The sequence below is a fragment of the Neoarius graeffei genome, chromosome 18 (genome assembly GCF_027579695.1).
Source record: "Neoarius graeffei isolate fNeoGra1 chromosome 18, fNeoGra1.pri, whole genome shotgun sequence".
In the NCBI taxonomy this organism is placed as follows: Eukaryota; Metazoa; Chordata; class Actinopteri; order Siluriformes; family Ariidae; genus Neoarius; species Neoarius graeffei.
Genome location: NC_083586.1, coordinates 47520884 through 47545291, shown reverse-complemented (window position 1 = coordinate 47545291; position 24408 = coordinate 47520884). Strand labels below are relative to the sequence as shown.

The window sequence follows — 24408 nt, the reverse complement described above, 5'->3', positions numbered from 1 at the left end:
GCTACTATGTTTGTTGTTATTGTGAACGAGCGAGTCGCCAGAGGTCTGTATCCAGGGTCCGTAACCGGGGTCCGTATCGTAGGATACGGACCCGCTCGCCAGCCAATCAGAGTGCAGGATTTGGACCACGAAAAAAATAAATGTTATTTACCAGCTGGGAGGTCCGTATCGTGAAATACCGTGACCTCTGGGCAGAGGTCAGTATTCAAGGCCGAGGTCATGGTATTTCACCATACGGACCGACCTTAAGCTGGTAAATAATATATTTATTTTTTTCTTTACCAAATTCTAACAGAAAACGAGAGCGCCCGAAAGGGAAAACCGAACCGAGGCGAGCCGCCATTTTGAATCCTCATTCACGGCTGTAATGCAAATTGCTTCCTCCTCGGTATACAAGTGCACTTCCATGGCAGGAAAAAAAAACTACATTTTGCCGCCTATGTAGTCCCCTATTTATACAAAATTGAGTCATTCAGGATTCAGCCATGTTTTTACTCGGCGTTAGCAACAGTTAGAGGTTTTTAGCTTTCTCCTGAAATGTTTTCTTTTATTTCTTCTTCCTCAGGGTGGTAAAACTCGCTTTTGCTGTGAACACTGTCTTTATCGCTATCCATGCTGTAAAATTAATGATATTCTCCTGAGAAATGCTGGCAAAATGTATAAGATTTTTGATAGAAATCTTATGAATAGGGGCGCCGTGGCTCAGTCGACTAAGGCACCATACCATAAATCCGGGGACCCGGGTTCGATTCCGACCTGAGGTCATTTCCCGATCCCTCCCTGTCTTTCTCTCCAGCTCATTTCCTGTCTCTACACTGTCCTATCCAATAAAGGTGAAAAAAGCCCCCCAAAAAAATCTTATGAATAAATCTTATCAAAAAGATAAATGTTGACAAAAATTGCTACTATGTTTGTTGTTGTTGTGAATGAGCAAGTCGCCAGAGGTCCATAACCAGGGTCTATACCATAGGATACGGACCCGCTCGCCAATCAGAGCGCAGGATTTGATGAAAACCGCACCGCGAAAAAAATAAAATAGCTTATTAACTAAAATATTGCTTTTATTTAGAATGAAAAAGTTAATAACAAATAGGCCTTTTCTTACTAAACATTTATGAACATTTGCTCTCCCTCTATTTGCGTCTCTTTTCTTCATTTTTCAGCAGTCTGTTAAAAAAAAGAGCTCTGATTTCTTGTTAAATATTTGTACAGTCAATCACAGAACAACTGTTTCCCATTTTACATCTTTTTTTTTTTTTTTAAATTTTGGTGCCTTTTTGGAGCAATAGAGCTGTGTTACTTCTGCCGAGGGTGAAGTCATGTCACGTGCATTCTTGCTACGATACGTTATTGTGCCCTCTGCTGTCTAAACAATGCAGTTACAGCTCGGAAAAACTAAGAAATTACGCAGCGTAGTGATGATCGTGATTCGTTATCAATTCGAATCATCATGAATTTGTATCACGATTCATCATCACATGATATATCGTTTTATTCTATCCACATTCTCTGGATATGAGCAGTCGTGCGCTCTGATTGGCTACTCTACTACTAGGATATCAGCTCATATACCGTGAGTAGAGAAAAACAAAATGGCGGCACTTGTTGCTCAACCAACCGAGGACGAAATAAAAACTCTACTCAAAAACAAAACCCCCAAAAATACAAAAAAAAGCAAAAAAATATGGAATGAAAGTATTTGATGGTGAGACCGTATCTTTTTTTTTTTTTCCTCCAAGAATTATTATGATAGCATTTTTTCACAAATTGTTCCTGTCATTTTGCCGGTTTGTTTACATTCTAAGCGGAAATGATTTTGTCGGACGTTTTGTATAAACATTTTTTATTTATTGAATTTGCAAAAAATAAAAATGCTCCGTTTCTCAAAATCCAGTGAATGTGGAGAGAATAAAACAGTTATTCCACTCAATCTCAGTGCTACGTGCCTCGTTGGCTATCAGTTCATGTACGACTCGATTTCGTGGAATAACTGTTAAATATGCCTGTTAGCAAGTGACAGTGTTGTAGTCGAGTCACTAAACCTCGAGTCCGAGTCCAGCCTTGAGTCCCCAGTGTTCAAGTCTAAATCATTAAAAAAAATTTTGAGTCCGAGTCGAGTCCACTATTGATCTGACTCGAGTCCGAGGACAAGACTCCAACCGCACCATCTGGCGGTGGCTGTTTTAGCGGCATTAACATTAGTTTGTTCCTGAACATGATGTATGAACAGGTGAATGTGCTTCTCTTTGTCAGGGAGTGTGAAGTATTCTGTCAGAGATGGTTGGGAGACGGCCGTAAGTGCAGCAGGTGTGTTTATTTATACAAGTGAAGATGGTAAACAATCCAGAATGGCTGGCAAAATCGTAAAACAGTGAAACAGGCAACAGGTCGAGCGAGGCACAAACAGGCTATCGTAGACTTGGCAGAATCAAAAACGAGAAACAGGAAATCAGGAAACCAAACAAGGAAATAAGGCTCGGTAATGTATCAGCAATGCAACTCAATACTTCGCAAAGTAAGTGTGTTTTCACAGTTTTTATACAGGTGTGCCGATTGCGCTTTAATCGTACACAGGTGCGAGTCGTTTACGGCACGCGTATGAGAGTCCACTTGGCGCTTGCGCTGTCCAGATTGTGCCCGAGAGTCTATCTGATGCACACGCCAAGGCACGCAAGTGTGACACTCTTGCACGTAATTAGTACAAAAATTAATGTAGATATAAATATCTTGTGCCAAATTATGGCAGCATGTTACAAAAAAATAAAGAAAAAATCCGAGTGTCCAATTTACGAGTCTGAATGCAGTTAATACACGAGTCCGAGTCGAGTCACGAGTCCTTAATATTAGGGCACGAGTCGGATTTGAGTACTACAAGCCTGGCAAGTGAATATATCCTGAATGTAGTCAAATTGATCTAGTATTTCGGTTTCTGGTATTACGAAATTACCGTAAACCAAATATAAAAGTATTAAACGTACACTACCGTTCAAAAGTTTGGGGTCACCCAGACAATTTTGTGTTTTCCACGAAAAGTCACACTTTTATTTACCACCATAAGTTGTAAAATGAATAGAAAATATAGTCAAGACATTTTTCTGGCCATTTTGAGCATTTAATCGACCCCACAAATGTGATGCTCCAGAAACTCAATCTGCTCAAAGGAAGGTCAGTTTTATAGCTTCTCTAAAGAGCTCAACTGTTTTCAGCTGTGCTAACATGATTGTACAAGGGTTTTCTAATCATCCATTAGCCTTCTGAGGCAATGAGCAAACACATTGTACCATTAGAACACTGGAGTGAGAGTTGCTGGAAATGGGCCTCTATACACCTATGGAGATATTGCACCAAAAACCACACATTTGCAGCTAGAATAGTCATTTACCACATTAGCAATGTATAGAGTGGATTTCTGATTAGTTTAAAGTGATCTTCATTGAAAAGAACAGTGCTTTTCTTTCAAAAATAAGGACATTTCAAAGCGACCCCAAACTTTTGAACGGTAGTGTATTTCAGGACGTTTTAAAAACTAATTTCAAGCTTTAAATTGTCTTATTCTATTGGTAGATTATTAAATGCTTATCATTCTTTTAAATTGTCTGCGATTAACACTTGTGCAACATTGTGCAACATTTAAAGTGCATTTTGCACAAGGCCATCTGTCTACAGCAGAAAAAAATAAAATAACAAAGTGTCTGGAAAAATCCCAAGGGAGTCTGGAGCCAGATTCGTGACGTTACCTGCGGAAGCGCCAGCAGGCTGCGCGAGCTTTGCACGGTTTCAGTGCACAGCCTGTGTAGACCAAGCGCTCCCGTTTCTCTCTCATTGTCCGGTCTTTTGGGAAACGATGAGTACTAATCCCATCAAGATTGGTGTTGCTACACCCTCCTACGATACATCTGTTAACCATTTTAATAATTACGCGATAACGTTGAAGAAATTTGCAGAAAACCACCAGGTCGTTTTCTCATAAACAAACCAGCGCTGACGTAGGATTCAGAGGGAGGCGTCCCGCACGCGACGTCACGAAAATCAGTGTTTCCCGGGAAATCCAAATGCCAAGTTTTTTCAGAGGCGGACCAACTCGCCTCAAATGGCTTGATTTCAACTGAATTTTTCTGGTATTGCGCAAGGTAAAAAAATTGCACAAAATGTGACAGATATTTGACCAAAGTTTAATATAAAACAGGAGAATTCCATTGATCTTGCTCCTGAATTTACCCGTGATATGCACTTTTTATTGTAACTCCAAATGGATAAAGTATGATGCGTCATTCTTTATTACGTCAGAATGTATAAGTTGGCAAATCCCTGTGGTATAAGAGGAATAAAACATTTCATGCTGTGCTGTTGAAGGAAAATAATTCGAACACGAACTCCGCTTCGCAGTGAGCCACATAACACCACCTCGACACTGATTACTTTCCCGTAAGCACGTTCTCTGTCACTTTGTATTCTTTCGATAATATAATCCATCGTATTGTCTGATGGAAATTTTGATATGCGGATAGCTAAATTTGTTCTAAGGAATAAGCCCCAGCAACTTGTTGGTGGAAACGGCAGGACAGTCGTGGTATTCGGCTGGACCAGCGTTTCCCTTTCATCTCCCGCTGTTCAGTTTTCAAAGCGCATCAAATCCCACCGCCACAAATTGAATCCTTTTTTTTTCTTTAAACCTTAAGCCCTTCTGTTGTGTGCTGATAAATACATAAACAGGCCCGGCTCTGAAACGGCTCTGATGGGGTCCGGTGACTTTCTCACAGCACTGTGTGTCGTTGCAGGTGCTGTTGGAGTTGCTGCAGGTCGGAGGGATGGTCCAGTTCGACGAGGGGCGTCTCCTCAGCCTGGCAGAAAAGGCAGAATTGTAAGTGTTCAGTCAAAGAGCTGACGGAGTCACACAACACCGATTTTAAACCGATGAAGGAAATACTCCACTGATCATGTATTAAATGTTAAATAGAAAAGAGGCAGACTTATCAGATCAGTTCAGTTCATTTCAAGCTCGGGTTGGAATCCGACAGGAAGTAACAGGAGCATCAGTGGACGCTTCACGTAAACAGATTTATAAATGTGTCCGATCACGGAATCCAGAGACACATGTCAGCCCGGGGGCATTTTGAGTTATTGACAGATTCAGAAAGTACAGTTTCTAAGCTTTCCAGTGATGCCTTCCATGTGGAGATCTGACAGTATTTAAAGAATGTGTGGCCTTTTGAACGCGCATACCTCTTAAAACAGGAAAGGGAGAAAATCGCCCTCAAAGTTTTCCTTCTCAGTTACTCTGGGTGCAGGGAGGGCACATAATGGTGCTCATTTGCATGACATTAAGGAAAGCCCTACCCCCTACTAGCTCGCACGATGTAGTCTGGCTAACGCAACTTCAAAGCTCTGCGAGCATTGGTCTGGCATAGATATTAAGCCCAACCGTTTCCCAAAGCGCGTGGTTGACCCGCCTCCCTGAAATGCCTCAGTTTGCTACTGGTCGAAACCAGAAAAGGCTGTGACGAAGCTTAAACCAATCACATCACTCTTTCCTCTGACGTATGTGACGCAACGGAAACTGCTTGAGTAACAGGAAGAAGAAGGAGGCGCTGAAGAGGAAGAGGACGATAATAGCACGATCAAAGGCGAGACGACCACAACGATAGGATTCTCGCTGAGCCCCATTGATTTGGCTACCAGCGGGGCTAACTGGTAGATTAAACTCTTACCGAAGCCGGTCGGGAGCAAGGCGAAAACGTCCTTCCTTTCAATAAATACCTCCAGGGCTGCTCTTTGCTCCGTTTTCAATGAGAACTTCCCGTTGAATGCTTTCAGTACAGCATCTACCGCTGTGTCAAGGGCTTGCCGCTGCTCCATGTTCGTAATGTTTCTAGTGAATGAAGCGCTTCCGGCATAGATTCTGTAAACAATCTATGGCTTCCGGTCGCAGTTCTACTACGTCACTGCCTTGAACACGCCTCTACCCAGGGCCGTTGGAGATGCTCAAAGTTGATTGGCTTCCGATTTTTCGGGAGCTTGGAAGAGCTGGAGATAGCTTGCCTTGCCAGACTAAGTTCGCAACAGCCCCCCGTGTTGCGTCACACTTAGGATGGGTGGGCCCAGGCTAAGCACGATGCTACTTTCATGTAAACAAAGATCACCATGTCAATTTTCCTTCCATGCAAAGTATGCCCAAAACAATTATGAAGTACAAAAATAAGTCCTAAAGTATACTTTAACGTTTTGTGGTTGAAAAATTACTCACACCGTAAGAAAGAAAGATAGCACGATGATAACTAACACAATGCTAGTTTCATGTAACCAAACCACAACACTCTCCGTTACATGCAAAAATAACCACACAGCCTTAGATTAATAAACTTACCCCATCAGAAAGAGAAACGTCACCTTGCACACACCAGTGCCTCCGATGGAATATGTAGTCCTAGAACACTTCCTTTTGGTTGGGTTTTTTTTTGCTAGAAATGGTCATCTCCGATGTAACTACCGTGCGTCTGTTTGCTTCGCGGTGTTTCAGCTCCTCTGCGCTCTGTTTAGCTTGCTCATTCTATAGATAGTTTTCACTGATGTCACGGCATTCCGGGGAACGCCCTCCAGCCGCCATCTTGTGGGGCAAATAAAACGGACCATCGCCATTACCGGCTACGTTATCTCGGACGAATTTAGTCAGTTTTCTAAAATAAAGATCAATGTCGGCAAAATCAAGCAAACAGAAGTGTATAGATACATTAGACGACATCTCACGACAACGGTATGCAGCCAAACTGGCCTTGATTGGGGGAATTGACCCCTACGAAGTGGACAAAGATGCATTTTCAAGTGACTATGCAGGGCTGCCAAAGCCTGAAACTGCCAAAGCCTGCTCCAAAGCCTGAAACTGACTTCATCAAACTTTAAAGGCTGTCTGATATATGCAACTTTATATATTCTACAGTGCGCCTTTTGGCGGATGCCGCCTTTTTCACGGCTGAATCGTGCATATCCGATTTTTTTTTTAGGGGGGGCGTTGGAGTGTTTGATTATAATTTCAAAGTAAATTCTGTATTAAAATTACTAAATAAGCAAATCCGTTACAGTCCATGAAACAGTAAGTATAAGGATAAAAAACAGTTTAAATCGGAAAGCTGCGCACATTTGCGCAGCTTCGCGCAAATGTGCGCAGCTTTCCGATTTAAACTGTTTTTTTCTCATCCTTATACTTAAACACAATTGATTGTTTATTTAAACAACTTACCACTTATAAAATGATCGGAGCAGACTTTGCTGTGTTTGGAAGGCTGATAATCCTTGCGGTTGATTCTCGCAAGCCATAGATTTCTCCTTTGTATGCTGAGCTTCTTTGTTTGCTCGCCTTCGTGCTCCCCTACAATGGGAATTCCATAAAAGCTCCGCTTGACGTCATCATCTGACCTATTACGACAGCCGTGAATACAACAGGTGTGCACCATTGCTAGCTTTAAATAGCCTGCTTGGGTTCTTTTGAAGACTTTGTACTCACGCATTACAATGTGTGCTCAGTGACCCGTACGATAAGTTTGACCCGCAAGATGGCCGCCACTAGGGAATCCCTGACTCTGTGACGTCATGTGAAAACTATGTATAGTGAAATTACATGCCTGTATGCAGCTTAAGTAGCCACAAGCTCAGCTCGTATCATACAGCTGATTGGCGAAAAAAAAACAAAAGACTGAAATCATCACATGAATGGCCCATATGGTAATTTACCCACACCCCCCAGCAGGCTACAGTCCTGACAAAAACGAGACAATTTGCAACAAAAAATGTATGCTTTTCCAACAAAACAATCTATTATCTGAAATACTGATTGCATTCTTCAAGATCTCAACTTGCACATTATGGAAAAAAACGAAAATCAAAAATTTCGAAAAAAAATGCTTCTTTTGCGATTTTCTCAAATTCGTTTCGGCCGACATGCGTCCCTGGATTCCGTGAAGTGACGTGTGTAATTGTTGATGGGCGTAGTATGTCCCTGAGGGTGGGTCGAACACTGAAGTGCAGACCTGCGTTACATTACATTACATTAATGGCATTCATCAGACGCTCTTATCCAGAGCGACATACAACATACCCAGAGCAGCCTGGGGAGCAGTTCAAGGGCACTACAACCATTCCTGCTGGTCCTGGGAATCGAACCGGTGACCTTTTGGTCCCAAAGCTGCTTCTCTAACCATTAGACCATGGCATGCAGGTTATGATGTCAAACACCGTCCTTTTCGTCTTATTATTATTATTATTATTATTATTGCTGGGTTTCACGTGACGTGACGTCACATCCGCCTCATTAGTTATTCAAAACTTTATCTGGTGGTCTACCAAAGCTCAGTTGACAAAGCGTTTGTATGGAGAAGGCGCATTGCTCGCATGAAAAACGCCTTACGCTTGCGTTGTTTTAAGTTGTTCAAATCGATCAAACCGTGTAACTGATCAAAGTTTCTTCAGGGTTCCCCGTGAACTAATAAAAAAGGGTGAACGAACACAGGATTTCACAAAAAGACGTCGAGAAAGGTGGCTTTTGAACCTCTCACTGAAGCCGAAGCATGTTCAAGTTTGCAGTGATCACTTGGTGAAAGGTTTGTATCTCCCTCTCAGCTCTGGCCTTCGTGTTTTCCGAGTACTTTTCTTGCTATGTGTCGTTATTTTACGGCACTTTTTTTTTTTAGTCACGAAGCACTAAAGTCCCCAGCTGTTTCTTTGTTTCCTCCTCACAAAGTCCATGTGCATGAAGGTCGCGACAAAATTCTTCCCCAGCCATATGGTTACAATGCGCCGTGATCACTTCTCCATCTTGTTTCACTAAGATCCAGGTCTTTAAAGGGGTTTCTGATGATCTTTGTGAATGATTTAGCTGAGAGATAAGAGCCAACACAAGTGAGAATCAAGCAAACTGTTGTTTGTTTACACTTCAACTTGCAGCGCTTTGTTGTAAAGACGCAACGAAAAGCTTAAATACTTACACGGGCAAAAACAATACAGGATTCATTGGACAGCGACTTGATAGCAAGGTCCTTTACCCAGCCGCATACAATAAAGCTGTAAGCCTCCGTACTCTTCCACGCTTTCATCTGTTTTGCGGTGTAGAAGGACGTCTGCAACACCAGATAGTTTGAGATGTCGGGGAACTCGACTGAAGGGTAGTTTTCGAGATCGTATGACAAATCCTTCTTTCCCAGACTGTACGGGTCAATTCCATTGCACATAGCAATCTTCTGAATATATCTAAAGCGAACAGTGGCTTCTAGATTACGAGCATACTCTGAGTTATTGCTAGTTGTTTGCACTACGGCAGCTGTTTAGACCACCAGCTATTTCACTTCCGGTAAAACCGCTAAGAAAAGTCATGTGATTGAAACCCAGCAGTACCCCTGCTCCGAAGGATGGGGGATATACTGGTTTACCTCTGCCCGTCTGTCTGAAACGCCCTCTTTCTCAGCAACCACAAATCATAGCCACTTGGTACCAAACTTCAGCTTGGGGTTCTATACGGCGTATACCGTTTTCAGGTCTGTCACACGTCGACTTCCTGTTTACCGACTGAATGTATTTACGAAACCTATCGGGTGGATTTTGACGCTATTTCAGAATGGCAGTTTACCAGGATGCTATTTGAAATCCCTGGGGAGAACACGGCTCTTTATTGGTGTGAGAACTAACAATTAAATGCATTATTAGCACTGACAAATCGCAGTGGTACAAGAAGGATAAACACATTGGAACATGCTGTTTTTGGCAAATAATCAGCCTTGTGATGGTCACAGTAACTCTTTCATGATGGCCTCCATCATATCATCCTAAATTTGATTACTTTCCGATATCAACATGCCTCCAAGTGTGTTATTCCGTCCATAAAACCTACCTGTGATGGAGAGATTGATCTCGAGAAACGTGTTAACTTTATGTGCTGCCAAGTCAGTTTCAGGGACGCGTAACTAACTGATTGATGTCAACTGAATTGCCTTGATTACCCAGTTGGTTTTTAACCCTTTTATTCACCAAGTCGCCGAGTTTTTATCTGTAGCTGTTAACTGGAAGGGTCCTACTTTAAGCATGGACCGCAAACATTATAGTGAGAGGTGTGCACTGCAAAAAATGGCCTTTCAAAAATAAGAAATAAAAGATTAAAACAAAGCATATTTGCTTGAATCAGGTGAAAAAAATCTGCCAATGGAACTAGTCAAATTTGACTTGGTAAGGTTTCTTAAAGTAAGATGAAAAATCTAACCTGTTTTTCGATGAAATAATTCCAAAATAAGATTGGGGAACTTATTATGCGAGATCTGATTAACTCAAAATAATCAAAATAGTTCTTATAACAAGATCGTACTGCTTACATTTAGCCATTCAAGTCATTTTTATTTATTTCATTTTAAGGGTATTTCACTTAAATTCATGACAAAGTCTTAGCAGTAAAAACTGAATTTAAGATAAATATACTAATATTAGGATTGTTAAATTCTACAACTAAGCATTGCTAGCTTAAAAGATTCTCCTTTTGTGACCTGTAATTAGTAAAATACTCTAGATATGAGGCCAGAGCACGGGCGATTGCTCAAAGACAACGAGGGAAGCTCAACCTCCTCTAAAAATGACGAACATCATGTAGGATGAATTGCGTTAGGCTTATGTTATAGCCGACCTTATAACATTGCTATTTCAGATCCAGAATCATAGAAATATATGTGCTCAACCCACTACAGCGCAAAATCATTCCGTTATAACTTTCCCCAGTTCGCCTAATGTGTGCGTGAGTTTTTCCCTCTCGTGACAGCGCGATGCAGCCCAGCCTCAGTGGACTTCAATGGCATTTGGGAGCTCTGCGCTTTTCAATCTCAAAATGCAAGACGATTATTGGACAAATACTGCAAAAACGCCCGCCCACGGACTCCCAGCCTCACAGTGGGAGGGACATGGCAAAGCTTTCCGCGAGGAGACTAGTGATTGGTGAAAGCGGCCGGATATTTTCTTTGACAGCTCGTTTCAAATATAGACAGGCAGCAGTGAATTTCAGTTCAGTCCCATGCGGATTCGCAAGTGCTGTGGTGTATTGTAAGAGATCGGCTTACATTTCGATTTCATTCATTACATACGGTTTCTACCAGCTTTTTTAGTTTGTATATATTTTCATTGTAAATAAAGTGTAAATATAGTGTTGTCAAGTTTGCTATCTTAATTCCAGAAATTTCGTTTGAGTGACCTGAACTTGAACTTGAGGGGGCTAGTCAGCTAGCAAGAAAGCTGCGCACGGATGCCAAGCATTGCTGATTTAATTTTGGCGAAGCCATTTGCCAGTCTTCCTTTCGAGGAAAAAATTTAAATTAAAGAGCAGGGTAGACCAACGCCTCAAATTGACTTGGTGAAAAAGGTAGGGAATAATACTCGTTCCTTTCAGCTCTCCTGGTACGAGAAAGTGAATTGGCTAACAGCAAGTGACCCACATCAACAACAGTAAATAGGCTACTTTAGTAATATGTCATGGATGGACCAAAAATATAGAATCTATTTAAAATGTTTATGCTGAGTATATTATATTGGAATATATATTTTTCTGGATATGAATTAAACACAGCTACAATTTGGAAAACATTTTTAAACAAAAACACAGCCGAGAACATTTCACACTACAGACCTGGATTAAAAGTGAAGGGTTATCAAAATTGTCAATAAAACATTTCTCAGTCAAAATAAGTAAAATATAGGGAAAGTGTCATTGAATGAAATGTGTGGCACCCAGCTCTATGCTTGGCTCCCCAAGGTCAGTGCTTGTGCCTATTCCAGAACACTCTGCTGTTACTGCTGAGGTTCCTGACAAAGAGCTGCTTTCAATAATGATCAATTTTTAAACAACATGCCACAATTTTAAAATATAAAATGTTAAAATATACCCCCCCCAACACCACCATCATGCATATTGGACAGTAGGCTAATGGGCCAAAAGAACCTGTTATTTCACAGTTTGTGACCCTGCCAACAATCAGCCAGATCAGAGGCAAGAGTATGGGCAAAATTGATGTGTTTTTTCTTTTTTTCTTTTAAAATCTGGAAATATCGTAACCGACCAGCCTCCCCTGTTTGAAAGACTACCAGCCGCCACTGGACCAGAGACTATCTTGAATCAAGTTGACGACACGTGTAGCATTGCAACAAGTTTTTTTTTTTCCCATTTCAACATTCAAACATTAAAACATCTCTTAAGATTCCACTTCCCCAGGACCTCAGGCACCAAAAATAAAAGTCTACGCATTTTGACTTACAGTGCTTACACAATGCCAAAGCAACAGTGCATTTTGGGGACACTGACTATTCATGTGTACGAGGGGTTTACAAGATCAGGCACAAAAAACAAACAAACAAACAAACAAAAAAAAAACCCACTGAACTTAACTCACAGCATTCCAAAAAGACCTCACTAAAACGCCCTCCACTCACTCATAGCCTTTTTGAAGGCACTTGTCTGGTCTAGAGTATGTACAGCATCTAGAAAGAGCTGAATTGTAATGAAAGATTCAAAGATTTCAGTGAAGTTCATTTATTCCCAAAACAAGCATACTTTGTTTCGTTTTTCTTGAAACAAGATGAACCGCATTTGACAAATGCCCAAAATGTACTTACTTGTTTTAAAAAAAACTTGTTTTATTTTTAAAGGTGCTCCAAATAAGACTTTTTCAAGACAAGATTTAAGACAAGACAAGATTTTCAAGATGGACTGTCTAAAAACTAGCCTTTCTAGCTAAATGAGGTTTTGCTTGCTGGGCAATTATGTCTTATACTGTAATAAGGGTGGCTAGATGTTTTGACTTGAAAATAGACAAACTTCCTAAGATTTTTATTTTTTGCAGTGTGTTACCTGTGTCCTATCAAACAGAGGACCAGTTGTAAACTAAATGAATGGTCAAGTACTGAACTTCTCACTGCAGAACCGGGGGGGGGGAGTCGTCAAACCTGACCCGCTTCCTCTGACCTGGGTGGAGTCAAACCAGAAGTCTAGTGTGTTTCAGGCTGGATGTGTTGTTGATGAGTCTTCCTAATTTAGAGTATATCGTCTTTCCATTGGTCTTTTCAATAATGACCATATAAAAGGCCCACTTGAATCATTTGCCCTTCCAAGTTTCTCTGCATAGACTCTAATTTTGACGAAAACGGCTCCTGAGTGGTTCAGTAGAAAAGCAGTCACGATGACGCCATCCAGCGGTGGGTGTTTGTCAGGTCATGTATGTGGAAGAGGGTAGATGGCGCTTTCCTCCAAGCGTGTTACGAATGTGTTATGCTGTGATGAAGCATGAGCAGAAGCAGCTTAAAAAGATGCTGTTGGATAGTTTTTACGATTGATGTTTGATGTACTGTGCTTTCTGAGATGCTTTTCTGCTCACCGTGGTTGTAAAAAGTGTTTGTTTGAGTTACAGTAGCCTTCCTGTCAGCTACAACCACTCTGGATATTCTCTAAGATCAGATTTGTTGGTTTTCCACCTGTTGGAAATCTGATCCAGTTTATTATCCCCCACTGGCCTTGTGGTTAGCGTGTCCACCTCTTAATCAGGAGATCGCGAGTTCTACTCACGGTCGGGCCATACCAAAGACCTTCATAAAAATGGTATCTACTGCTGTCTGGCAAGGCACGCTGCAATACAGATGCGAATGGGGAGTCAAACTCTCGCGGTTACCAGAGGACTAGTCCCCCACTGTAACCCTAGCTATGGAATAGGCGAGAGGCCGAGGGCTACGGAAACAGAGATCGGCGCCATCCTATGCGCCACATGGTGTGGGAAGGGACTTTTGATTTGACGGGGGATCCTGTTGTGGCGATGTCCCTCCCGGGAAGGGTGCTCACCTTCTGAAATCAACTCCTCTCACAATTTTTGGAGGAATTTCACAAAACTTGGCAGGGTTCTTTGTTATATGTCAGTAATACGCATATTGTAATTTCGTTCAATTCAGTCGCATTTTACCAGAGTTATGGCCTAGTTGCCAGCGGGGGATACTGTGCTCTCAGAGCACTCTTGTTATGCTGTAATATTGGTTTGCTATACACTCCATCCATCCATCCATCCATCCATCCATCCATCCATCATCTGTAGCCACTTATCCTGTTCTACAGGGTCGCAGGCAAGCTGGAGCCTATCCCAGCTGACTATGGGCGAGAGGCGGGGTACACCCTGGACAAGTCGCCAGGTCATCACAGGGCTCACTCACTGTTCACATTCACACCTACGGTCAATTTAGAGCCACCAATCAGCCTAACCTGCATGTCTTTGGACTGTGGGGAAAACCGGAGCACCCGGAGGAAACCCATGCAGACACGGGGAGAACATGCAAACTCCACACAGAAAGGCCCTCGCCGGCCACTGGGCTCAAACCCAGGACCTTCTTGCTGTGAGGTGACAGTGCCAACCACTACACCACCGTCCCACCTTGCTATACACTCACCGGCCACTTTAACAGGAACTTGTTCTTGGTTCTAAGATTCCTATTCTTGGCTGCAGGAGTGGAACCCAATGTGGTCTTCTGTTGCATACGGAAATGTTTTTCTGCTCACCACAGTTGTAAAGAGTGATTATGAGTTGCTGTATCTTTCCTTCCTGGCAGCTCGAACCAATCTGTCCATTTTCCTCTGACTTCTCTTTCAACAAGGCGTTTGTTTCCATCCACAGAACTGTCGCTCACTCAACTCGATGTTTTTTTTGTTTTCTGCACCATTCCGTGTTGTGTGTGTGTGTGAAAACCCCAGGAGATCAGCAGTTTCTGAAATACTCAAACCAGTCCATCTGGCTCAAACCAACATCCATACCACAGTGAAAGAAAGTCACACTTCTTTGAGATCACAGTTTTTCCCGTTCTGATGTTTGACGAGAGTGAATGTTAACTGAAGCTCTTGGTTTGTAGCTACATGATTGGCTGATTAGAGCAGTGTTTCCCAAACTGGTCTTTGGAGAACCTAAGCCTTCCAGAACCAAGCCTGTCTCTCAGAACCCAGGACACATATTTCATACTGTATTTAATTGCTTGGCTTTGGCCACAGGATCCTAACTCTGGAGCTTGGGAGTGTTCCAGAGCCAAGGTTGGGAACCTGTGGCTGAATCATACTGGAACTATGGTTCACGAGGTCCAGTTTGGGAAACATGGGATTAGAGAACTGTATAAAACAGCAGGCATATGGGTGGACCTAAGAAAGTGGCCAGCAAGTGTAAATCCCAGTTAAGAGATTGGTGGTGTTGTACATTCAGATGTGGAGTCAAGTTTTTTTTTGTTGGTGTTACTAATTTGGTACATTATGGTGAATAAATGTTCTTAGTAGTCGACCCTGAGATACCTACTTTAGGGTTCGACTGCATGGATTAAAGTTTTCCGTCGTGTGACGGATTTCCGTCAACTGAACTCTCCCAAGGCCAAATGTGAGGTCGGTGCTGATCCGAGGAGAATTAAAATGACGGGTGGTTGGGTAGAGATTGGGTCATAACACTGATGTGTTGCAACACCATCAACTATCAGTAGGGTTTATTTAACTTTTTTGTTTTTGAGCCATGCTTTGTGTCGTTCATTTCCTATGTTTGATCATGTTTAAACGTTCGCTGTCTACGGTGCGGCATTAAAAAAACATGCGCTGTCAAAATTGGCAAAATACATTCCCATGTGCTTGGCGTGCTTGTGTCTGACCGTTTCTGTTTTGTATTAAATTAAATCTTGCCAAAATGACTTAGTTCAAACCTGGACATATAGAAATAGAGCATGTAAAAAAAAACGAAAAAATAAACCCCAGAAAGCCCGCTCCTCTGCTTCAGCCAGACTTGAAGACCCGACGGTGCAATGCTTGCAGACTGTCAGAAGTAATTAGACCTAAATGTATAGCTAACAAATCAGCAGACGCCCCAACAATTATTATTTTTGTTAGGCCAATGTGTAAGGTATGTTAGAACCGTGCCTTATAGCCTACGTTATATCACAATTTAAAGGACGTTTGAGGAGTTGGAGGCTGCGAGCGCAATGATGTTCCGACATGCGCTAAACTTTATTCCCTGAAAATCATACACCAGCGTTCAATGCCCCAAACAGTCAAAATGTCTAGAAGACTACGGTTAAATAATAATCATAGCCTACTAAGTTAAATTACGTCAAAACATCTGTTTCTGGCCTATGAAATGATGGAGGAAAATGAGAACGAACGCAAAGTAGATAGCAGCCAACTTCACGCGATCTTTTAGGTAACTTAACACTCGTGTTGGCCACAATTTTTCTCTTAATAAAATATTGAATTGTTTTTGAAGTCGTATTCAACACAAAGTAAGGTCAAATTATAATTTTAATTTTAATGTAAGCGAAGATCCAAACTTTTTTCTATATTGACGTCGAGCACAGAGGAGCATGTCATTCTGCTTTCGGTTTCGGCAGCATGGATGCGCTTTACATGAAAGAAGGCACTGATGTGTCTGCCATCGATAAAGGTGTAAAAAACAAGTGGAGGTGGGCTTGGCTGTACGAAATAGGTGAAAACGGAAAGCCATTTAGTTCATGGTGCAAAAAACTAAACATTCCAGGCGCTTGCATTTGTGTGGTTTGCCACAAAAAAATAATATACGGAAGCAATGGAAAGAAAGTGCAATAAATTGAATATATTAATCCATTAATTAATTGATAATAAAGTTATCAGTTCTAAGTTAATCATTCTCAGAATTTCATCGAAATCCACCCATAACCCCCCCCCGTAGAATTTCATCGAAATCCACCCATAACACCCCCCCCCCCCCCCCCCCGTAGAATTTCATCGAAATCCACCCATAACCCCCCCCACAATTTTCAGTCAAATTTTCTTTTTTTTTTGCTTTAATTCATGCGACCGATATGTTTTTTTTCAGGGCCGATACCGATACCGATTATTATGGAATTGGGATGCCGATAACCGATATGTGCAACCGATAAATGTAAATATTATAATTCACATGAAATTAAACATAGCACACACTGACACAGACCTTCATATCCATGAAATGTATGTTTAATTGTAAAATTGAGCATGAAATTTTGTGCAGGGAGATGCCAGCAGCATTTGTACAATAAAGTCAAACATTAGTTAGAATAAAATGAGAAATAAAATAATAATAAAATAAATATTCACCAATAAAAAAATAAATCACTCCCTACTCTATTACAGCTCACCATTTTCAGTGGAAAATAAATGAAAATACACTCTGGATTCTTTTACACTAAGAACTAAGTAAGACTTGCCAACTTCAAGTAGTTTTTAAATAACAAATCAAGTGTAGGGAGCTGCCTGCAGCATTTTTTAAAAAGTAAAATCAAACATAAAGTCGGCTATCACTCCCTATTATGTAACAACTTAACAAGTAACCATCTACATTCTAATGCTTTTAATGCCCAAGCCTAATATTCCCAATTTACGAGGATTATATTGTAGTGAAGGAAGCATTACATGTAGTTTCAGCGAGACTAGTTGGTTGTAGGCTAATTCAAGTGCTTCCTTCCGTAAGCTAAGTTTGCCTGGCTACACAGATGCAAATGGACAATTTTAACGAGTAGTAGATGAAGAATGTAAACATATAATGATGTTGTGCTTTTGCAACTTGTGTGTTTGTGACTTATTGCGGCAAAAGCAGCGTGTCCTTACCTTGAAGTGGGATCTGCTTCTGCCCGAGTGCCCATACGGCCGCCTTGAAACAGTTCACAGCGTTTAGCTACGCGTGTTGATTGGCTGTATCCCTTGTGCCGCTTCTGCCCGAGTGCCCGTACGGCCGCCTTGAAACAGTTCACAGCGTTTAGCTACACGTGTCGATTGGCTATATCTCTTGTGCCAAACAAATCAGATGTTGTGGTGGGTGGGACCGTGTTCTTGAACTTCACTGCTTCACTGTTATAGTCTGGTATTTTTTTTTTTGAGTCAAATGCCCTGTAATGTATGAGGTGACTTTTTCATAATTAATCCTCTTGTCGTGATGAAGGCAATCTAAAAATTAGATGATAATTGATGTTGGCTATCTATTATTATGTCTGGCTTTTGCATGTTGAAACAGAGGGATGTTTTCTCCCTTGAGGGCTTCAGACTAATTATCTTCAATTACCTTCGCGTTTCATTTAAACCTGTTCTGTATAATTAGGCAGCAATTAAGCGGAGAGTTGAATCGATTTTTTTTTTCTTTCTTCCTTTTCCATTGACATTCAGGTCAAAGAAAGTTTAGCTTTAAACTCCCACCTGCTAACCAGTTTGCTTTCTTTTTATTTTTTTTCACTCTCTTATGTATTTTTCCTCCCCCCCCCCCTTGTCTCTGCTTCCTTCTCTGTCTCAATCTAGCTATCAGATCTGCGAGTTTTTGTACGAGCAGAAGCATCTGTATGACCGAATCATTGCCTGCTACCTCAAGGACCCCTTAAGAAAGGTACATCTTCACTTCTTGTCAGTTTTTACTCATTTTTTATTTAATCCATGCTTCCTTATCTGTCTCGCGCGCTCTCTAAAGCCCAGGTCTTTCTGTTGTTCTGCTAGGAGGAGGTTTATAGCTACATCCATAACATCCTGTCCATGCCCGGCTACAGCCAAGAGGAGAAGCAGACCGCATGGAACAAATCCTTAGAGCACATTAAAGTGAGTGGAGAGTCGCTTTAAACGAAGAGTCTGTTTAGTTTCTGGATTTTGCTTTTTGATCTACGAGACTCATAAGGCTATCAGATAAGACTTATCCCATTGGGGTAATTCTGCCTGAATCCTACATTACTCATGTTCTTATTTTCCTCGTATTGTTCCAGGTGTGCTTTAAAGTGCATATCACGGGTAAATTCAGGAGCAAGATCAATGTAATTCTCCTGTTTTATATTAAACTTTGGTCAAATATCTGTCGCATTTTGCATTTTGTGCAATTTTTTTACCTTGCGCAATACCAAGGTCAAGGTAAACTTTATTATCCCCCAGGGGGAAACTCAAGTGGTCCATATTGCACATCTCCTCAAAACATACCAAAGACACATAGACAGACAGACAATAGACATACCACATTAAAATAAATCTGTGATAAAAGGTGTGATGTAAGATAAAAACAATAAGAGAGAAAAACAAAAGATAAAAACTGTGCGCTACATAAAATAAATAAAATGCATAAAAGGAAATTTGTGCGCTACATACAACCCCGATTCCAAAAAAGTTGGGACAAAGTACAAATTGTAAATAAAAACGGAATGCAATAATTTACAAATCTCAAAAACTGATATTGTATTCACAATAGAACATAGACAACATATCAAATGTCGAAAGTGAGACATTTTGAAATTTCATGCCAAATATTGGCTCATTTGAAATTTCATGACAGCAACACATCTCAAAAAAGTTGGGACAGGGGCAATAAGAGGCTGGAAAAGTTAAAGGTACAAAAAAGGAACAGCTGGAGGACCAAATTGCAACTCATTAGGTCAATTGGCAATAGGTCATTAACATGACTGGGTATAAAAAGAGCATCTTGGAGTGGCAGCAGCTCTCAGAAGTAAAGATGGGAAGAGGATCACCAATCCCCCTAATTCTGCACCGACAAATAGTGGAGCAATATCAGAAAGGAGTTCGACAGTGTAAAATTGCAAAGAGTTTGAACATATCATCATCTACAGTGCATAATATCATCCAAAGATTCAGAGAATCTGGAAGAATCTCTGTGTGTAAGGGTCAAGGCTGGAAAACCATACTGGGTGCCCGTGATCTTCGGGCCCTTAGACGGCACTGCATCACATACAGGCATGCTTCTGTATTGGAAATCACAAAATGGGCTCAGGAATATTTCCAGAGAACATTATCTGTGAACACAATTCACCGTGCCATCCACCGTTGCCAGCTAAAACTCTATAGTTCAAAGAAGAAGCCGTATCTAAACATGATCCAGAAGCGCAGACGTCTTCTCTGGGCCAAGGCTCGTTTAAAATGGACTGTGGCAAAGTGGAAAACTGTTCTGTGGTCAGACGAATCAAAATTTGAAGTTCTTTATGGAAATCAGGGACGCCGTGTCATTCGGACTAAAGAGGAGAAGGACGACCCAAGTTGTTATCAGCGCTCAGTTCAGAAGCCTGCATCTCTGATGGTATGGGGTTGCATTAGTGCGTGTGGCATGGGCAGCTTACACATCTGGAAAGACACCATCAAAGCTGAAAGGTATATCCAGGTTCTAGAGCAACATATGCTCCCATCCAGACGACGTCTCTTTCAGGGAAGACCTTGCATTTTCCAACATGACAATGCCAAACCACATACTGCATCAATTACAGCATCATGGCTGCGTAGAAGAAGGGTCCGGGTACTGAACTGGCCAGCCTGCAGTCCAGATCTTTCACCCATAGAAAACATTTGGCGCATCATAAAACGGAAGATACGACAAAAAAGACCTAAGACAGTTGAGCGACTAGAATCCTACATTAGACAAGAATGGGTTAACATTCCTATCCCTAAACTTGAGCAACTTGTCTCCTCAGTCCCCAGACGTTTACAGACTGTTGTAAAGAGAAAAGGGGATGTCTCACAGTGGGAAACATGGCCTTGTCCCAACTTTTTTGAGATGTGGTGTTGTCATGAAATTTAAAATCACCTAATTTTTCTCTTTAAATGATAGATTTTCTCAGTTTAAACATTTTATATGTCATCTATGTTCTATTCTGAATAAAATATGGAATTTTGAAACTTCCACATCATTGCATTCCATTTTTATTTACAATTTGTACTTTGTCCCAACTTTTTTGGAATCGGGGTTGTAAAATAAATAAAAATGCATGAAAGGAAATTTGTACAGATGAGTGAACTAAAGTGCAACAGATGTTTTTGGTTTGTTATTGTATAGTCTTATTGCTGTGGGTACAAATGGTTTGTGGTACCTCACTGTCCTGATTGGCCTCTGCAGAAATCTGTTATTAGATCTGGTGCTTCTTAAAAACTTTGGGAACAGAGGATGTGTTGGGTCAGTTAAAATTTGATCCATCTTTCTTAAAATTAGCTCATTGTACAGCTCGACTGCAGATGTCTGGTCCACACCAATAACCCGGCTGGCTGATTTAATGATACACTGCAATTTTTTGTGGTCCTGTACGTGCATATTTCCATAGACGCAGATTAGCCCAAATGATAAAATACTCTGTGAAAGTGATTTCTAAAACAATTGGAGAATACTGCAGTCTAATCTAAAATCTTTGAGTTTCCTAAGAAAGAACATCCTCTGTTGTAGCTTCTTACATTTGGTCTGTGCGCACTGGTTAAAACACAATCTGTCGTCTATCTCTGAAACCAGAAAAATTCAGTTGAAATCAAGCCATTTGAGGCGAATTGGTCCGCCTCTGAAAAAACTTGCCATTTGGATTTCCCAGCAAACACTGATTTTCGTGACGTCGCGTGCGGGACGCCTCCTTCTGAATCCTACGTCAGCGCTGGTTTGTTTATGAGAAAACAACCTGGTGGTTTTCTGCAAATTTCTTCAACGTTATCGCATAATGATTAAAATGGTTAACAGATGTATCGTAGGAGGGTGTAGCAACACCAATCTTGATGGGATTAGTACTCATCGTTTCCCAAAAGACCGGACAATGAGAGAGAAATGGGAGCGCTTGGTCTACACAGGCTGTGCACTGAAACCGTGCAAAGCTTGCGCAGCCTGCTGGCGCTTCCGCAGGTAACGTCACGAATCTGGCTCCAGACTCCCTTGGGATTTTTCCAGATGCGTTTTGTTCTTTTATTTTTTTTCTGCTGTAGACAGATGGCCTTGTGCAAAATTACCCTTCTGGATGAGTGTGTAAAGGGACATTCTTTCATATAAAAAAAACCACGAAATTGGTCCAGAATATGCACTTTAAGATTTAAATATCGCATTATGATTAAAGCTAGACAGCATTTCGATTTCATAAAATCAGTGAAATTTAGTTCACGCTGACATTTGTGACGGTGGTTATTTCTGTAATATCTGACAAAATTTCAGGCCATTCTGTGGCCGGGAAATTATTTCATTTGAGGGGATTAAAGCAAATAATGTGCATGAAATCGCTCGCTTCGTGCAGTCAAGCAGACATGCTCAGGTTTACCTTTGAGCGTGCACTGATAGTTCCGTCATTCTGTCGCTAAACGAACAGCTGATCACACCGAGGTGCTCGCTGAGCGCCGATATTTATTAGTTTGATATTTCCTGCGTTTCCTTTCCTTCGTATATAACATAACGCCTTTTCTTCTCGCTTTCTTTCCGTTACTGTACTCAATCTTTCACGTTTCATTCGCACACTCAACGTCCTCTATTTTTCTTTCCTGTTTCAAATTTGTATCCCATAATACCTTGCGCGAACGGGGAAAGCCCACCACATGATGCATGCCGTAGTATCTTGTATTGTGTCATGGTGAAGCAGGAAAAAATAGCGGAGAATTTAGGGCCGCGTGGCTCTAAATTCATTACTTGTTCTATTTTTTAAAAATTGGAAGTCTGTGATTCGAATACAGTAGCTTTCGGTCCACTAAACAAAAATAATTGGTTGTCAGGAAAATTCTTTTTACAGCCTACGCTTGAAAAATCTGAAAGGCAGTCTAGCTTTAAGTTATTCCACGAAATCGAGTCGTACATGAGCTGATAGCTGACGAGGAGCGTAGCACCGTGTTGGCTATAAGCCATGTACGACGAGATTTGACTGGAATAACTGTTTTATTCTATCCACATTCACTGGATTTTGAGAAACGGAGCATTTTTATTTTTAGCAAATTCGATAAATAAAAACTTTATACAAAACGTCTGACAAAATCATCTCCGCTTAGAATGTAAACAAACCGGCGAAATGACAGGAGCAATTTGTGAAAAATTCGATGATATTTCTTTAAAAAAAACCAAAAAAAAGTACGTTCTTACCATCAAATACTTTCATTCCATATTTTGTTACTTTTTTTTTTTTTTTTGGGGGGGGGTGGGTTTGTTTTTTCCTCAGGGCTTTGAACCGGTTCAAGGAACGAAAATGAAAACCGGGAACTTTTTCTATTTCACATGGAACAGAAACGAAACCAGAAACTTTATTATTTTTTATGTTCCGGAACAGAAACGCTTATTAAAAATAATGGTAACCGGTTAATACCGGTTTTTATTTCGTTCCTCAAAGTTTCCGTAGCCTACAAATAAAAAAGTCATTCTTCTCCTGCGCAAGTTTCTATGACCCGCTGGGGTTCACTTCCTGTGTGACGTTCGCTGACTGAATGGAGAGCGCGGGAAGGTGGACTACTATCACGTCTCCATGTGATAAAGTGAGTAATTGCATTACTGAGTGTCTGAGCAAAGAAGAGCCTGAACGTTGCAACCTCCCTATTGGCTGTTTGTAAAAATGTATCAGTTGTTGCCCTTCCCACGGGAATCATCGCGGGCTCGAGAGCCGAGACCTGACGAGTTAGTTCGTTGGTAGCAGAACAAAATGTCTGGACACAAATCGGGTTTTCAGAAAAGGAAAGAAAATAAACGGAGGGTCGAAAATACAAAAAAGGAGGCAGAAAATGCAAAACGAGTTTTAAGGTAGGACAAATGGTTACTTTTTAAGGCAGCCCGCCGTGGCTGCCTGCAGGCTTATTTATTATAGCCCATTTAGTTAAAATGGTTGATATAAAATGTTTATAGTTATGTGATGGTTGTCCTGATTTAGACTGGGTTTTTTTTTGGGGGGGGGGGTGTTGCGCGATGTTGCACCCGGGTCCAGATTAGGGCAGAACCGGCCCTGGCTACATTTCAGGTGTAGTTTGTTTTATGTATGTATGTACTTGCATAGATGTGCACTTGGTCTTCCAATATGGCGCCTAACAAAATCTCGCGGCACGGTGACGTCATGCGGTAGCCCTCTATAGGGCCTGACTAGCCTTTGGTAACACACTAAACGAATTATCTTTCATTTTTGGCACTTTTTCTGTTTGTGTAGATGGGAAGACATACTGAGAATCCAAATCGCCAACATTTGAAATAATTATTGTTTTGAATTATTTCTTGTCTTATTTAATGAAGGTTGTAATAGAATTAGCCTACATTTGGCTTAAGCTGGATGAGACAGAGACATAATTTTATAGCCATTTGTTAAACAGCTGACAGGGAACGTAATTAACCGTTCCGGGAACAACATTTTTTTGTTCTAACCGGTTCAGGAACGTCTATTTAATGGTGGAACCCAAAACCGGAAACGTTAAAATTCCGTTTCTGTTCGGAACGAACCAATAGGAAAAAAATTCTGGTTCAAAGCCCTGTTTTTCCTACATGCTGATTGGATGTCCTCTGTCTTGCAGGAGCTGGTTAGTATTAACCCTGCTAAAGCTGCCGAGCTGGTTGTGAGTCACTTCATCAGCAAAGTCGAGCCGATTATCACTGCACTACAGGTGAGTGTGAGTCACGGTGTGTCGCAGGTCATTATTAACGCCTGTGGTGTGTG

At 41.2% G+C, this 24408-nt stretch overlaps 1 protein-coding gene across 1 annotated transcript in view; it reads left to right on the top strand.

Annotated features, from left to right (window-relative positions):
- The window catches only part of vps8 (VPS8 subunit of CORVET complex), a 414958-nt gene that overhangs the window by 183375 nt on the left and 207175 nt on the right, over positions 1 to 24408 (top strand). Inside the window, exons 30-33 of the mRNA XM_060898945.1 lie at positions 4779 to 4861; positions 18314 to 18398; positions 18506 to 18604; positions 24266 to 24355. Coding sequence (XP_060754928.1) covers positions 4779 to 4861; positions 18314 to 18398; positions 18506 to 18604; positions 24266 to 24355 — 357 coding nt within the window. The remainder of the gene's footprint in view (positions 1 to 4778; positions 4862 to 18313; positions 18399 to 18505; positions 18605 to 24265; positions 24356 to 24408) is intronic.